We start from the raw sequence: 17,148 nt of genomic DNA, 5'->3' as shown, positions 1-17,148 counted from the left end.
GGGCCCTCTGTTAGTCACATATATTAATGACTTGGATGTGAATGTAGGGGGCATGATTAGTAAGTTTGCAGATGACACTAAAATTGTTGGTATAGTGGACAGTGAAGAAGGTTGTCTAAGGTTACAACAGGTTATAGATCAACTGGGAAAGTGGGCAAGGGATTGGCAAATGGAATTTAACGCAGACAAGTGCGAAGTGATGCATTTTGGGAAGTTAAACCAGGGCAGGACATATACAGTGAATGGCAGAGCCCTGGGGAGTGTTGTTGAGCAGAGAGACCTTTGGGTGCAGATACATAGTTCCCTGAAAGTGGCAACACAGGTAGACAGGGTGGTGAAGAAGGCGTATGGCATGCTTGCCTTCATCGGCCAAGGCATTGAGTACAAGAGTTGGGACGTCATGTTACAGTTGTACATAACGCTGGTTAGGCCGCATTTGGAGTACTGTGTGCAGTTCTGGTCGCCGCACTACAGGAAAGATGTGATTAAGCTAGAGAGGGTGCAGAAAAGATTCACAAGGATGTTGCCTGGTTTGGTGGGCTTGGGTTATAAAGAGAGATTGGATAGGCTGGGTCTGTTTTCCCTGGAACGAAGGAGGCTGAGAGGGGACATGATAGAGGTATATAAAATTATGAGAAGCATAGATAGGGTAGATAGCCAGAGTCTGTTTCCCATGGTAGGGGTGAGTAAAACTAGAGGGCATAGATTTAAGGTGAGAGGGAGGAGGTTTAAAGGGGATCAAAGGGGTAAATTTTTCACACAAAGAATGGTGGGTATCTGGAATGAGCTGCCTGAGGAGGTGGTGAAGGCAGGAACAGTAACAACATTTAAGAGGCATCTGGACAGGTACTTGAATGAGCAAGGCATAGAGGGATATGGAATTAATGTAGGCAGGTGGGATTAGTAGAGATAGGCATTATGGTCGGCATGGACGTGGTGGGCCGAAGGGCCTGTTTCATAGCTGTACTACTCTACGACTCTATGACATTCAATATAGCTATGCTATAGTTGATATCTAATTGTTATTGATAGCATAATTATATATAAGTATAGTTATGCACATGAAATGATAGATTATTCCAGCAAAAGAATGAAACCAGACGGACCACCCAGCATCGACCGAGGCACCGGAAATGACAACGGCAAACCCAGCCCTGTCGACCCTGCAAAATCCTCCTTACTAACATCTGGGGGCTTGTGGCAAAGTTGGGAGAGCTGTCCCACAGACTAGTCAAACAACAGCCTGACATAGTCATACTCACGGAATCATACCTTACAGACAATGTCCCAGACATTGCAATCACGATTCCCAGGTATGTCCTGTCCCACTGACAGTCGGGACAGAGTTGCCCTGGGAGTCCTCAACATTGACTCCAGACCCCATGAAGTCTCAGGGCATCAGGTCAAAGATGGGCAAGGAAACCTCCAGCTGATTATCACCTACCGCCCTCCCTCAGCTGATGAATCAGTACTGCTCCATGTTGAACACCACTTGGAGGAAGCACTGAGGGTGGCAAGGGGGTTGAAATGTACTCTGGGTGGGGGACTTCAATGTCCATCACCAAGAGTGGCTCGGTAGCACCATTACTGACCGAGCTGGCCGAGTCCTAAAGGACATAGCTGCTAGACTGGGTCTGCGGCAGGTAGTGGGGGAACCAACACGAGGGAAAAACATACTTGACCTCGTCCTCACCAATCTGCCTGCCACAGATGCTTCTGTCCATGACTGTATTGGTAGGAGTGACCACCGCACAGTCCTTGTGGAGACGAAGTCCCGCCTTCACATTGAGGATACCGTCCATCGTGTTGTGTGGCACTATCACCATGCTAAATGGGATAGATTTCAAACAGATCTAGCAATGCAAAAATGGGCATCCATGAGGTGCTGTGGGCCATCAGCAGCAGCAGAATTGTACTCAACTACAATCCGTAACCTCATGGCCCGGCATATCCCCCACTCTACCATTACCATCAAGCAAGGAGACCAACCCTGGTTCAATGAAGAGTGCAGGAGGGCATGTCAGGAGCAGCACCAGGCATACCTCAAAATGATGTGTCAACACAGGATTACTTGCATGCCAAACAGTGTAAGCAGTGTGCGATAGACAGAGCGAAGTGATCTCACAATCAAAGGATCAGATCCCAGCTCTGCAGTCCCTCCACATCCAGTTGTGAATGGTGGTGGACAATTAAACTGACGGAAGGAGGTTGCTCCACAAACATCCCCTTCCTCAATGATGGGGGAGCCCAGCACATCAGTACGAAAGACAAGGCTGAAGTATTTGCAACAATCTTCAGCCAGAAGTGCCGAGTTGATGATCCATCTCTGCCTCCTCCTGAAGTCCCCAGCATCACAGATGCCAGACTTCAGCCAATTCGATTCACTCCGCGTGATCTCACGAAACTGCTGAAGGCACTGGATACTGTAAAAGCTATGGGCCCTGACAATATTCCGGCAATAGTACTGAAGACCTGTGCTCCAGAACCTGCTGTGCCTCAGAACTTGCCGCGCCCCTAGCCAAGCTGTTCCTGTACAGCTACAACACTGGCATCTATCCGGCAATGTGGAAAATTGCCCAGGTATGTCCTGTCCACAAAAAGCAGGACAAATCCAATCCGGCCAATTACTGCCCCATCAGTCTACTCTCAATCATCAGTAAAGTGATGGAAGGTGTCGTCAACAGTGCTATAAAGCGACACTTGCCCAGCAATAACCTGCTCACTGACGCTCAGTTTAGGTTCTGCCAGGGCCACTCAGCTCCTGACTTCATTACAGCCTTGGTTCAAACATGGACAAAAGAGCTGAACTCAAGAGGTGAGGTGAGAGTGATTGCCCTTGACATCAAAGCAGCATTTGACCAAGTATGGCATCAAGGAGCCCTAGCAAAACTGAGGTCAATGGGAATCAGGGGGAAAACCCTCCGCTGGCTGGAGTCATAACTAGCGCGAAGGAAGATGGTTGTGGTTATTGGAGGCCAAACATTCAAACATCTCAGTCCCAGGACATTGTTGCAGGAGTTCCTCAGGGTAGTGTCCGTGGCCAACCATCTTCAGCTGCTTCATCAATGACCTTCTCTCCATCTTCTCCTGGGCGGGAGGTTTGCTAGAGCTCTTCGGGAGGGTTTAAACTAGTTTGGCAGGGGGATGGGAACCGGAGCCACAGATCAGTGGATGGGGTAGCTGTTGAACAGGCAGATACCGAGTGCAGAGAGTCTGTCAGGAAGGTTAGACAGTTGACAGGGTAAAGTTGCAGCCAGTATGATGGGTTGAAGTGTGTCTATTTTAACGCAAGAAGTGTCAGGAATAAGGGTGATGAACTTAGAGCATGGATCAGTACTTGGAGCTACGATGTTGTGGCCATTACGGAGACGTGGATATCACAAGGGCAGGAATGGATGTTGGATGTTCCGGGGTTTAGATGTTTCAAAAGGAATAGGGAAGGAAGTAAAAGAGTTGGGGGAGTGGCATTGCTAATCAGGGATAGTATCACAGCTGCAGAAAGGGAGGTCGTCGAGGAGGGTTTGTCCACTGAGTCATTATGGGTGGAAGTCAGAAACAGGAAAGGAGCAGTCATTTTATTGGGAGTTTTCTATAGACCCCCCAATAGCAAAAGAGACACGGAGGAACAGATTGGGAGGCAGATTTTGGAAAGGTGCAGAAGTAACAGGGTTGTTGTCATGGGTGACTTCAACTTCCCTAATATTCATTGGAACCTCCTTAGTGCAAATAGTTTGGATGGAGCAGTTTTTGTCAGGTGTGTCCAGGAAGGTTTCCTGACTCAATATGTAGATAGGCCGACTAGATGGGAGGCTATGTTGAACTTGGTGCTTGGCAACGAACCAGGCCAGGTGGCAGATCTCTCGGTGGGAGAGCATTTCGGTGATAGTGATCACAACTCCCTGACCTTTACTATAGTCATGGAGAGGGATAGGAGCAGACGGGATGGGGAAATATTTAATTGGGGGAGGGGGAATTACAATACTATTAGGCAGGAACAGTGGGGAGCTTAAATTGGGAACAGATGTTCTCAGGGAAATGCACGACAGAAATGTGGAGGTTGTTTAGGGAGCACTTGCTGCGACTGCTGGATAGGTTTGTCCCGATGAGGCAGGGAAGGGATGGTAGGGTGAAGGAACCTTGGATGACAAGAGATGTGGAACAGCTAGTCAAGAGGAAGAAGGAAGCTTACTTAAGGTTGAGGAAGCAAGGATCAGACAGGGCTCTAGAGGGTTACAAGGTAGCCAGGAAGGAACTGAAGAATGGACTTCGGAGAGCTAGAAGGGGACATGAAAAAGTCTTGGCGGGTAGGATTAAGGAAAATCCCAAGGCGTTCTACACTTATGTGAGGAACAAGAGGATGGCCAGAGTGAGGGTAGGGCCGAGCAGGGATAGTGGAGGGAACTTGTACCTGGAGTCGGAGGAGGTAGGGGAGGTCCTTAATGAATAATTTGCTTCAGTATTCACTAGTGAGAGGGACCTGGTCGTTTGTGAGGACAGCGTGGAACAGGCTGATATGCTCGAACAGGTTGAGGTTAAGAGGGAGGATGTGCTGGAAATTTTGAATGATATGAGGACAGATAAGTCCCCGGGGCCAGACGGGATATACCCAAGGATATTACGGGAAGCGAGGGAAGAGATTGCTGCGCCTTTGGCGATGATCTTTGCGTCCTCACTGTCCACTGGAGTAGTACCGGATGATTGGAGGATGGCAAATGTTATTCCCTTGTTCAAGAAAGGGAATAGGGATAACCCTGGGAATTACAGACCAGTCAGTCTTACGTCGGTGGTGGGCAAATTATTGGAGAGGATTCTGAGAGACAGGATTTATGATTATTTGGAAAAGCATGGTTTGATTAGAGATAGTCAGCATGGCTTTGTGAGGGGCAGGTCATGCCTCACAAGCCTTATTGAATTCTTTGAAGATGTGACAAAACACATTGATGAAGGAAGAGCAGTGGATGTGGTGTATATGGATTTTAGCAAGGCGTTTGATAAGGTTCCCCATGGTAGGCTCATTCAGAAAGTAAGGAGGCATGGGATACAGGGAAATTTGGCTGTCTGGATACAGAATTGGCTGGCCCACAGAAGACAGAGGGTGGTAGTAGATGGAAAGTATTCAGCCTGGAGCTCGGTGACCAGTGGTGTTCCACAAAGATCTGTTCTGGGACCTCTGCTTTTTGTGATTTTTATAAATTACTTGGATGAGGAAGTGGAAGGCTGGGTTAGTAAGTTTGCCGATGACACGAAGGTTGCTGGAGTTGGATAGTGTGGAAGGCTGTTGTAGGTTGCAACGGGACATTGACAGGATGCAGAGCTGGGCTGAGAAGTGGCAGATGGAGTTCAACCTGGAAAAGTGTGAAGTGATTCATTTTGGAAGGTCGAATTTGAATGCGGAATACAGGCTTAAAGACAGGAATCTTGTAGTGTGGAGGAACAGAGGGATCTTGGGGTCCATGTTCATAGATCGCTCAAAGTTGCCACCCAAGTTGATAGGGTTGTTAAGGCGTATGGTGTGTTGGCTTTCATTAACAGGGGGATTGAGTTTAAGAGCCGCGAGGTTATGCTGCAGCTCTATAAAGCCCTGGTGAGACCACACTTGGAATATTGTGTTCAGTTCTGGTCGCCTCATTATAGGAAGGATGTGGAAGCTTTAGAGAGGGTGCAGAGGAGATTTACCAGGATGCTGCCTGGACTGGAGGGCATATCTTATGAAGAAAGGTTGAGGGAGCTGGGGCTTTTCTCATTGGAGCGAAGAAGGATGAGAGGTGACTTGATAGAGGGGTACAAGATGATGAGAGGCATAGAGTGGATAGCCAGAGACTTTTTCCCAGGGCGGAAAGAGCTATCACCAGGGGGCATAATTTTAAGGTGATTGGAGGAAGGTTTCGGGGAGATGTCAGAGGTAGGTTCTTTACACAGAGAGTGGTGGGTGCGTGGAATGCGCTGCCAGCGGTGGTAGTAGAAGCAGATACATTAGGGGCATTTAAGCGACTCTTGGATGGGTACATGGATGATAGTAGAATGAAGGGTAGGTAGTTAGTTTGATCTTAGAGTAGGTTAAAGGGTCGGCACAATATCGTGGGCCAAAGGGCCTGTACTGTGCTGTACTGTTCTATGTTCTATAAGGTCAGAAGTGGGGATGTTCGCTGATGATTGCACAATGTTCAGCACCATTCGCAACTCCTCAGATACTGAAGCAACCCATGTCCATATGCAGCAAGACCTGGACAACATCCAGGCTTGGGCTGATAAGTGGTAAGTAACATTTGTGCCACACAAGTGCCAGGCAATGACCATCTCCAACAAGAGAGAATCTAACCATCTCCCCTTAACATTCAATGGCATTACGATTGCTGAATCCCCCACTATCAACATCTTACGGGTTACCATTGACCAGAAACTGAACTGGAGTAGCCACATCAATCCTGTGGCTACAAGAGCAGGTCAGAGGCTAGGAATCCTGAGGCGAGTAACTCACCTCCTGACTCCCCAAAGCCTGTCCACCATCTACAAGGCACAAGTCAGGAGTGTGATGGAATACTCTCCACTTGCCTGGATGGGTGCAGCTCCAACAACACTCAAGAAGCTCGACACCATCCAGGACAAAGCAGCCCAATTGATTTGCACCCCATCTACAAACATTCACTCCGTCTACCACCGACGCACAGTGGCAGCAGTGTGTACCATCTACAAGATGCACTGCAGCAACGCACCAAGGCTCCTTAAACAGCACCTTCCAAACCCGCGACCTCTACCAACTAGAAGGACAAGGGCAGCAGATACATGGGAACACCACCACCTGCAAATTCCCCTCCAAGTCACACACCATCCTGACATGGATCTATATCGCCGTTCCTTCACTGTCACTGGGTCAAAATCCTGGAACTCCCTTCCTAACAGCACTGTGGGTGTACCTACCCCAAATGGACTGCAGCGGTTCAAGAAGGCAGCTCACCACCACCTTCTCAAGGGCAATTAGAGATGGGAAATAAATGCCTCACATCCCATGAATGAATAAAAAATATGATAAACATTCTAGACTACAGATTGTGCAGATATTTACCTGATTGTTATTACACATTGAAGTTAGACTGCAGATTATAGACTTTCTACAATTATATATTTTATACTCCTGAACACACTACACTACACCATATAAAATTATTGAGATTCTCCTTTAGTGTGAATAATCTCGATATAAAATCACTAACACATTATAGCTGATTGATATTGTTTATTATTATATATTCTAACAGCACCCTATGGATTGAGGGTGTGACTATGGATTCTATATGCTGCCCCCGGCTCCGTCCCGCGGCCCCGCACAGGCTCTGGGCGGAGCGGCGCCGCTCGCAGTCTCTTCCAGCTGAAGCGCGGCTCACATCCCGGTGAGGAGCGGCACAGGGAGAGGCCCAGGCCCGAGGGTGAGGCCGGGGATGCGGCTGAGGCCCAGGTCCAGGCGCGGGGGGCAGTGCGGGTCCGGGTTGCCGCGGACGGGCCTCCACTTTCTCCCCGCCGTCCGGCGCCTGTTCGCCGGGCAGGAGTGGACTCGAGTCCGGAGGGAAGCTGCGGCCCGGGGCCTCGGCCTTTCCTGAGGAGGGACAGCAACAAATCCCCGGTCCGGTCACTGGCGGCACCCGGACCCGGGTGGGGGGGGGTGAGAGGGGGTGGGGGAAGGAGGTGGGAGGAGGGGGGGGAAAGGAGGAGGGGGGAGTGGGGGAAAGGAGGTGGGGGGGGAGTGGGGGAAAGGAGGAGGGGGGAGTGGGGGAAAGGAGGAGGGGGGAGTGGGGGAAAGGAGGTAGCAGGAGGGGGGGGGGAAAGGAGGTAGGAGGAGGGGGGGGGAAAGGAGGAGGGGGGAGTGGGGGAAAGGAGGAGGGGGGAGTGGGGGAAAGGAGGTAGGAGGAGGGGGGGGGAAAGGAGGAGGGGGGGGGAAAGGAGGAGGGGGGAGTGGGGGAAAGGAGGAGGGGGGAGTGGGGGAAAGGAGGAGGGGGGAGTGGGGGAAAGGAGGTGGGGGGGGAGTGGGGGAAAGGGGGAGGTGGGAGGAGGGGGGGGGAAAGGAGGTGGGAGGAGGGGGGAGGTGGGAGGAGGGGGGGGAAAGGAGGTGGGAGGAGGGGGGAGGTGGGAGGAGGGGGGGGGAAAGGAGGTGGGAGGAGGGGGGGGAAAGGAGGAGGGGGGAGTGGGGGAAAGGAGGTAGGGGGGGAGTGGGGGAAAGGAGGTGGGAGGAGGGGGAGTGGGGGAAAGGAGGTAGGGGGGAGTGGGGGAAAGGAGGTGGGAGGAGGGGGGGTGGGGGAAAGGAGGTGGGGGCGGTGGGGGAAAGGAGGAGTGGGGGGTGGGGAAAGGAGGTGGGAGGAGTGGGGGGTGGGGGAAAGGAGGTGGGAGGAGGTGGGGGTGGGGGAAAGGAGGTGGGAGGAGGGGGGGGTGGGGGAAAGGGGGTGGGGGAAAGGAGGTGGGAGGAGGGGGCGGTGGGGGAAAGGAGGAGGGGGCGGTGGAGGAAAGGAGGAGTGGGGGGTGGGGGAAAGGAGGTGGGAGGAGTGGCGGGTGGGGGAAAGGAGGTGGGAGGAGTGGGGGGTGGGGGAAAGGAGGGGGGGGTGGGGGAAAGGAGGTGGGAGGAGGGGGGGGTGGGGGAAAGGAGGTGGGAGGAGGGGGGGGTGGGGGAAAGGAGGTGGGAGGAGGGGGGGGTGGGGGAAAGGAGGTGGGAGGAGGGGGGGGTGGGGGAAAGGAGGTGGGAGGAGGGGGGGGGGTGGGGTGGGGAAAGGAGGTGGGAGGAGGGGGGGGTGGGGGAAAGGAGGTGGGAGGAGGGGGGGGTGGGGGAAAGGAGGTGGGAGGAGGGGGGGTGGGGGAAAGGAGGTGGGAGGAGGGGGGGTGGGGGAAAGGAGGTGGGAGGAGGGGGGGTGGGGGAAAGGAGGTGGGGGAAAGGAGGTGGGAGGAGGGGGGGGTGGGGGAAAGGAGGTGGGAGGAGGGGGGGGGGTGGGGGAAAGGAGGTGGGAGGAGGGGGGGTGGGGGAAAGGAGGTGGGAGGGGGGGGTGGGGGAAAGGAGGTGGGAGGAGGGGGGGGGGTGGGGGAAAGGAGGTGGGAGGAGGGGGGGGTGGGGGAAAGGAGGTGGGAGGAGGGGGGGGTGGGGGAAAGGAGGTGGGAGGAGGAGGAGGGGTGGGAAAGGAGGTGGGAGGAGGAGGAGGGGTGGGAAAGGAGGTGGGAGGAGGAGGAGGGGTGGGAAAGGAGGTGGGAGGAGGGGGGGTGGGGGAAAGGAGGGGGGGTGGGGGAAAGGAGGTGGGAGGAGGAGGAGGGGTGGGAAAGGAGGTGGGGGAAAGGGGGGGGGTGGGGGAAAGGAGGTGGGAGGGGGGGTGGGGGAAAGGAGGTGGGAGGGGGGGTGGGGGAAAGGAGGTGGGAGGAGGGGGGGGGTGGGGGTAAGGAGGTGGGAGGAGGGTGGGGGAAAGGAGGAGGGGGGAGTGGGGGAAAGGAGGTGGGGGGGGAGTGGGGGAAAGGAGGTGGGAGGAGGGGGGGTGGGGGAAAGGAGGTGGGAGGAGGGGGCGGTGGGGGAAAGGAGGAGGGGGCAGTGGAGGAAAGGAGGAGTGGGGGGTGGGGGAAAGGAGGTGGGAGGAGTGGGGGGTGGGAGGAGGTGGGGGTGGGGGAAAGAAGGTGGGGGAAAGGAGGTGGGAGGAGGGGGCGGTGGGGGAAAGGAGGAGGGGGCGGTGGGGGAAAGGAGGAGGGGGCGGTGGAGGAAAGGAGGAGTGGGGGGTGGGGGAAAGGAGTTGGGAGGAGTGGGGGGTGGGGGAAAGGAGGTGGGAGGAGTGGGGGGTGGGGGAAAGCAGGTGGGAGGAGGGGGGAGTGGGGGAAAGGAGGTGGGAGGAGGGGGGGGTGGGGGAAAGGAGGTGGGAGGAGGGGGGGGTGGGGGAAAGGAGGTGGGAGGAGGGGGGGTGGGGAAAGGAGGTGGAGGAGGGGGGGGTGGGGGAAAGGAGGTGGGAGGAGGGGGGGGGTGGGGGAAAGGAGGTGGGGGGGGGTGGGGGAAAGGAGGTGGGAGGTGGGGGGGGGGTGGGGGAAAGGAGGTGGGAGGAGGGGGGGGGTGGGGGAAAGGAGGTGGGAGGAGGGGGGGGTGGGGGAAAGGAGGTGGGAGGAGGAGGAGGGGTGGGAAAGGAGGTGGGAGGAGGAGGAGGGGTGGGAAAGGAGGTGGGAGGAGGAGGAGGGGTGGGAAAGGAGGTGGGGGAAAGGAGGTGGGAGGAGGAGGAGGGGTGGGAAAGGAGGTGGGGGAAAGGAGGTGGGAGGAGGGGGGGTGGGGGAAAGGAGGTGGGAGGAGGAGGAGGGGTGGGAAAGGAGGTGGGAGGAGGAGGAGGGGTGGGAAAGGAGGTGGGAGGAGGGGGGGTGGGGGAAAGGAGGTGGGAGGAGGAGGAGGGGTGGGAAAGGAGGTGGGGGAAAGGAGGTGGGAGGGCGGGTGGGGGAAAGGAGGTGGGAGGAGGGGGGGTGGGGGAAAGGAGGAGGAGGGGGGGTGGGGGAAAGGAGGAGGAGGGGGGGTGGGGGAAAGGAGGAGGGGGGGTGGGGAAAGGAGGTGGGAGGAGGTGGGGGGGAGTGGGGGAAAGGAGGTGGGGGGGAGTGGGGAAAGGAGGTGGGAGGAGGGGGGGTGGGGGAAAGGAGGTGGGAGGAGGGGGCGGTGGGGGAAAGGAGGAGGGGGCGGTGGAGGAAAGGAGGAGTGGGGGGTGGGGGAAAGGAGGTGGGAGGAGTGGGGGGTGGGAGGGGGTGGGGGAAAGGAGGTGGGGGAAAGGAGGTGGGAGGAGGGGGCGGTGGGGGAAAGGAGGAGGGGGCGGTGGAGGAAAGGAGGAGTGGGGGGTGGGGGAAAGGAGGTGGGAGGGGGGGGTGGGGGAAAGGAGGTGGGAGGAGGGGGGGTGGGGGAAAGGAGGTGGGAGGAGGGGGGGGTGGGGGAAAGGAGGTGGGAGGAGGGAGGGTGGGGGAAAGGAGGTGGGAGGAGGGGGGGGGTGGGGGAAAGGAGGTGGGAGGAGGGGGGGGTGGGGGAAAGGAGGTGGGGGAAAGGAGGTGGGAGGAGGAGGAGGGGTGGGAAAGGAGGTGGGAGGAGGAGGAGGGGTGGGAAAGGAGGTGGGGGAAAGGAGGTGGGAGGAGGAGGAGGTGGGGGAAAGGAGGTGGGGGAAAGGAGGTGGGAGGAGGGGGGGGTGGGGGAAAGGAGGAGGGGGGGTGGGGGAAAGGAGGTGGGAGGAGGCGGGGGAAAGGAGGAGGGGGGAGTGGGGGAAAGGAGGAGGGGGGAGTGGGGGAAAGGAGGTGGGAGGAGGGGGCGGTGGGGGAAAGGAGGAGGGGGCGGTGGAGGAAAGGAGGAGTGGAGGGGGGGTGGGGGAAAGGATGTGGGAGGAGTGGGGGGTGGGAGAGGGTGGGGGAAAGGAGGTCGGAGGAGGGGGGGTGGGGGAAAGGAGGTGGGAGGAGGGGGGGGTGGGGGAAAGGAGGTGGGAGGAGGGGGCGGTGGAGGAAAGGAGGAGTGGGGGGTGGGGGAAAGGAGGTGGGAGGAGTGGGGGTGGGGGAAAGGAGGTGGGAGGAGGGGGGAGTGGGGAAAAGGAGGTGGGAGGAGGGGGGGTGGGGGAAAGGAGGTGGAGGAGGGGGGGTGGGGGAAAGGAGGTGGGAGGAGGGGGGGTGGGGGAAAGGAGGTGGGAGGAGGGGGGGTGGGGGAAAGGAGGTGGGAGGAGGGGGGGTGGGGAAAGGAGGTGGGAGGAGGGGGGGGGGTGAGGGAAAGGAGGTGGGAGGAGGGGGGGGGGTGGGGGAAAGGAGGTGGGAGGAGGGTGGGGGTGGGGGAAAGGAGGTGGGAGGAGGGGAGGTGGGAGGAGGAGGAGGGGTGGGAAAGGAGGTGGGAGGAGGAGGAGGGGTGGGAAAGGAGGTGGGGGAAAGGAGGTGGGAGGAGGAGGAGGGGTGGGAAGGGAGGAGGAGGGGTGGGAAGGGAGGAGGAGGAGGGGTGGGAAAGGAGGTGGGGGAAAGGAGGTGGGAGGAGGGGGGGTGGGGGAAAGGAGGTGGGAGGAGGAGGAGGGGTGGGAAAGGAGGTGGGAGGAGGAGGAGGGGTGGGAAAGGAGGTGGGAGGAGGAGGAGGGGTGGGAAAGGAGGTGGGAGGAGGGGGGGTGGGGAAAGGAGGTGGGAGGAGGAGGAGGGGTGGGAAAGGAGGTGGGAGGAGGGGGGGGAAAGGTGGGGGGGGGAGTGGGGGAAAGGAGGTGGGAGGAGGGGGGGGTGGGGGAAAGGAGGTGGGAGGAGGGGGCGGTGGGGGAAAGGAGGAGGGGGCGGTGGAGGAAAGGAGGAGTGGGGGGTGGGGGAAAGGAGGTGGGAGGAGTGGGGGGTGGGAGGAGGTGGGGGTGGGGAAAGGAGGTGGGAGGAGGGGGGGGGTGGGGGAAAGGAGGTGGGAGGAGGGGGCGGTGGGGGAAAGGAGGAGGGGGCGGTGGAGGAAAGGAGGAGTGGGGGGTGGGGGAAAGGAGGTTGGGGTGGGGGAAAGGAGGTGGGAGGAGGGGGGAGTGGGGGAAAGGAGGTGGAGGAGGGGGGGGTGGGGGAAAGGAGGTGGGAGGAGGGGGGGTGGGGGAAAGGAGGTGGGAGGAGGGGGGGGTGGGGGAAAGGAGGTGGGAGGAGGGGGGGTGGGGGAAAGGAGGTGGGAGGAGGGGGGGGTGGGGGAAAGGAGGTGGGAGGAGGGGGGGGTGGGGGAAAGGAGGTGGGAGGAGGGGGGGGTGGGGGAAAGGAGGTGGGAGGAGGGGGGGGTGGGGAAAGGAGGTGGGAGGAGGGGGGGTGGGGGAAAGGAGGTGGGAGGAGGGGGGGTGGGGGAAAGGAGGTGGGAGGAGGGGGGGTGGGGGAAAGGAGGTGGGAGGAGGAGGAGGGGTGGGAAAGGAGGTGGAGGAGGAGGAGGGGTGGGAAAGGAGGTGGGAGGAGGAGGAGGGGTGGGAAAGGAGGTGGGGGAAAGGAGGTGGGAGGAGGAGGAGGAGTGGGAAAGGAGGTGGGGGGGGTGGGGGAAAGGAGGTGGGAGGAGGGGGGGGTGGGGGAAAGGAGGAGGGGGGGTGGGGGAAAGGAGGTGGGAGGATGGGGGGGAAAGGAGGTGGGAGGAGGAGGAGGGGTGGGGGAAAGGAGGTGGGAGGAGGGGGCGGTGGGGGAAAGGAGGAGGGGGCGGTGGAGGAAAGGAGGAGTTGGGGGTGGGGGAAAGGAGGTGGGAGGAGTGGGGGTGGGGGAAAGGAGGTGGGAGGAGTGTGGGGTGGGGGAAAGGAGGTGGGAGGAGGGGGCGGTGGGGTAAAGGAGGAGGGGGCGGTGGAGGAAAGGAGGAGTGGGGGGTGGGGGAAAGGAGGTGGGAGGAGGGGGGGTGGGGGAAAGGAGGTGGGAGGAGGGGGGGGTGGGGGAAAGGAGGTGGGAGGAGGGGGGGTGGGGGAAAGGAGGTGGGAGGAGGAGGGGGGGGTGGGGGAAAGGAGGGGGGGGTGGGGGAAAGGAGGTGGGAGGAGGGGGGGGTGGGGGAAAGGAGGTGGGAGGAGGGGGGGGTGGGGAAAGGAGGTGGGGGATAGGAGGAGGGGGCGGTGGGGAAAGGAGGAGGGGGGGTGGGGGAAAGGAGGTGGGAGGAGGGGGGGTGGGGGAAAGGAGGTGGGAGGAGGGGGGGTGGGGGAAAGGAGGTGGGAGGAGGGGGGGTGGATGAAAGGAGGTGGGGGAAAGGAGGTGGGAGGAGGGGGGGTGGGGGATAGGAGGAGGGGGCGGTGGGGGAAAGGAGGAGGGGGGGTGGGGGAAAGGAGGTGGGAGGAGGGGGGGGTGGGGGAAAGGAGGTGGGAGGAAGGGGGGTGGGGAAAGGAGGTGGGAGGAGGGGGGGTGGGGGAAAGGAGGTGGGAGGAGGGGGGGGTGGGGGAAAGGAGGTGGGAGGAGGGGGGGGTGGGGGAAATGAGGTGGGGGAAAGGAGGTGGGAGGAGGAGGAGGGGTGGGAAAGGAGGTGGGAGGAGGAGGAGGGGTGGGAAAGGAGGTGGGAGGAGGGGGGGATGGGGGAAAGGAGGTGGGAGGAGGAGGAGGGGTGGGAAAGGAGGTGGGAGGAGGGGGGGGTGGGGGAAAGGAGGTGGGGGGGGTGGGGGAAAGGAGGTGGGAGGAGGGGGGGGTGGGGGAAAGGAGGTGGGAGGAGGGGGGGTGGGGGAAAGGAGGTGGGAGGAGGGGGGGTGGGGGAAAGGAGGTGGGAGGAGGCGGGGTGGGGGAAAGGAGGTGGGAGGAGGGGGGGGGAAAGGAGGTGGTGGGAGGAGGGGGGGAAAGGAGGTGGTGGGAGGAGGGGGGGGAAAGGAGGTGGGAGGAGGGGGGGGAAAGGAGGTGGGAGGAGGAGGGGGGGGAAAGGAGGTGGGAGGAGGAGGGGGGGGAAAGGAGGTGGGAGGAGGAGGGGGGGGAAAGGAGGTGGGAGGAGGGAGGAGGGGGGAAAGGAGGTGGGAGGAGGGGGAAAGGAGGTGGGAGGAGGGTAGGGGGGTGGGAAAGGAGGTGGGAGGAGGAGGGGGGGGAAGGAGGTGGGAGGAGGAGGGGGGGAAGGAGGTGGGAGGAGGAGGGGGGGAAGGAGGTGGGAGGAGGAGGGGGGGGAAGGAGGTGGGAGGAGGAGGGGGGGGAAAGGTGGGAGGAGGGGGGTGGGGGAAAGGAGGTGGGAGGAGGAGGGGGGGGGGAAAGTTGGGAGGAGGGGGTGGTGGGGGAAAGGATGTGGGAGGAGGGGGGAGGGAAAGGATGTGGGAGGTGGGAGGAGAGGGGGGAAAAGGTGGGAGGAGGGGGGAGGGAAAGGATGTGGGAGGTGGGAGGAGAGGGGGGAAAAGGAGGGGGGGAAAGGTGGGAGGAGGGGGGGTGGGGGTAAGGAGGTGGGAGGAGGGGGGAAGGGGGTAAGGAGGTGGGAGGAGGGCGGGGGAAAGGAGGTGGGAGGATGGGAGGAGGGGGGAAGGGGGTAAGGAGGTGGGAGGAGGGCGGGGGAAAGGAGGTGGGAGGAGGGGGGGGGAAAGGAGGTGGGAGGGGGGGAAAGGAGGTGGGAGGGGGGGAAAGGAGGTGGGAGGAGAGGGGGGGAAAGGAGGTGGGAGGAGGAGGGGGGGAAAGGAGGTGGGAGGGGGGGAAAGGAGGTGGGAGGAGAGGGGGGAAAAGGAGGAGGAGGGGGGAAAGGAGGTGGGAGGAGGAGGGGGGAAAGGAGGTGGGAGGTGGGAGGGGGAGAAAGGAGGAGGGGGGGAGGGGGGAAAAGGAGGTGGGAGGAGGAGGGGGGAAAAGGAGGTGGGAGGAGGAGGGGGGAAAAGGAGGTGAGAGGAGGAGGGGATAAAAGGAGGTGGGAAAGGAGGGGAGGGAGGGAAAAGGAGGTGGGGGGGAAGGAGAGAGGTAAAAGGAGGTGGGGGGGGAAGGAGGGAGGGAAAAGGAGGTGAGGGTGAGGGAGGGAAAAGGAGCTAGGGGGGGAGGGAGGGAAAAGGAGGGGGGGAGGGAGGGAAAAGGAGGTGGGGGGGGGAGGGAAAGGAGGTGGGAGGAGGGGGGGGTGGGGGAAAGGAGGTGGGAGGAGGGGGGGGGTGGGGGAAAGGAGGTGGGAGGAGGGGGCGGTGGAGGAAAGGAGGAGTGGGGGGTGGGGGAAAGGAGGTGGGAGGAGTGGGGGGTGGGGGAAAGGAGGTGGGAGGAGGGGGGAGTGGGGAAAAGGAGGTGGGAGGAGGGGGGGTGGGGGGAAAGGAGGTGGGAGGAGGGGGGGTGGGGGAAAGGAGGTGGGAGGAGGGGGGGTGGGGGAAAGGAGGTGGGAGGGGTGGGGGAAAGGAGGTGGGAGGAGGGGGGGGTGAGGGAAAGGAGGTGGGAGGAGGGGGGGGGTGGGGGAAAGGAGGTGGGAGGAGGGTGGGGGTGGGGGAAAGGAGGTGGGAGGAGGGGGGGTGGGGGAAAGGAGGTGGGAGGAGGAGGAGGGGTGGGAAAGGAGGTGGGAGGAGGAGGAGGGGTGGGAAAGGAGGTGGGAGGAGGGGAGGTGGGGGGAAAGGAGGTGGGAGGAGGAGGAGGGGTGGGAAAGGAGGTGGGGGAAAGGAGGTGGGAGGAGGGGGGGGAAAGGTGGGGGGGGAGTGGGGGAAAGGTGGGGGGGGAGTGGGGGGAAAGGAGGTGGGGGGGGAGTGGGGGAAAGGAGGTGGGAGGAGGGGGGGTGGGGGAAAGGAGGTGGGAGGAGGGGGCGGTGGGGGAAAGGAGGAGGGGGCGGTGGAGGAAAGGAGGAGTGGGGGGTGGGGGAAAGGAGGTGGGAGGAGTGGGGGGTGGGAGGAGGTGGGGGTGGGGGAAAGGAGGTGGGAGGAGGGGGGGGGTGGGGGAAAGGAGGTGGGAGGAGGGGGGGGTGGGGGAAAGGAGGTGGGAGGAGGGGGCGGTGGGGGAAAGGAGGAGGGGGCGGTGGAGGAAAGGAGGAGTGGGGGGTGGGGGAAAGGAGGTGGGGGTGGGGGGAAAGGAGGTGGGAGGAGGGGGGAGTGGGGGAAAGGAGGTGGGAGGAGGGGGGGGTGGGGGAAAGGAGGTGGGAGGAGGGGGGGGGTGGGGGAAAGGAGGTGGGAGGAGGGGGGTGGGGGAAAGGAGGTGGGAGGAGGGGGGGGTGGGGGAAAGGAGGTGGGAGGAGGGGGGGTGGGGGAAAGGAGGTGGGAGGAGGGGGGGTGGGGGAAAGGAGGTGGGAGGAGGGGGGGGTGGGGGAAAGGAGGTGGGAGGAGGGGGGGTGGGGGAAAGGAGGTGGGAGGAGGGGGGGTGGGGGAAAGGAGGTGGGAGGAGGAGGGGGGGTGGGGGAAAGGAGGTGGGAGGAGGAGGAGGGGTGGGAAAGGAGGTGGGAGGAGGAGGAGGGGTGGGAAAGGAGGTGGGGGAAAGGAGGTGGGAGGAGGAGGAGGAGTGGGAAAGGAGGTGGGGGGGGGTGGGGGAAAGGAGGTGGGAGGAGGGGGGGGTGGGGAAAGGAGGTGGGAGGAGGGGGGGTGGGGGAAAGGAGGTGGGAGGATGGGGGGGGAAAGGAGGTGGGAGGAGGAGGAGGGGTGGGGGAAAGGAGGTGGGAGGAGGGGGCGGTGGGGGAAAGGAGGAGGGGGCGGTGGAGGAAAGGAGGAGTTGGGGGTGGGGGAAAGGAGGTGGGAGGAGTGGGGGGTGGGGGAAAGGAGGTGGGAGGAGTGTGGGGTGGGGGAAAGGAGGTGGGAGGAGGGGGCGGTGGGGTCAAGGAGGAGGGGGCGGTGGAGGAAAGGAGGAGTA

At 60.8% G+C, this 17,148-nt stretch overlaps 1 protein-coding gene across 1 annotated transcript in view; it reads left to right on the top strand.

Annotated features, from left to right (window-relative positions):
- LOC137369690 (nucleolar transcription factor 1-like) overlaps window positions 1-17,148 on the top strand; it is a 173,363-nt gene that overhangs the window by 23,124 nt on the left and 133,091 nt on the right. The window contains exon 2 of the mRNA XM_068031025.1: window positions 7,329-7,647. Within this exon, the coding sequence (XP_067887126.1) occupies window positions 7,329-7,647 (319 nt within the window). The remainder of the gene's footprint in view (window positions 1-7,328; window positions 7,648-17,148) is intronic.

This window comes from Heterodontus francisci, chromosome 5, assembly GCF_036365525.1.
Source record: "Heterodontus francisci isolate sHetFra1 chromosome 5, sHetFra1.hap1, whole genome shotgun sequence".
In the NCBI taxonomy this organism is placed as follows: domain Eukaryota; kingdom Metazoa; phylum Chordata; class Chondrichthyes; order Heterodontiformes; family Heterodontidae; genus Heterodontus; species Heterodontus francisci.
The sequence above is the reverse complement of the archived record's forward strand: the minus strand, read 5'-3'. Positions and strand labels throughout refer to the sequence as shown.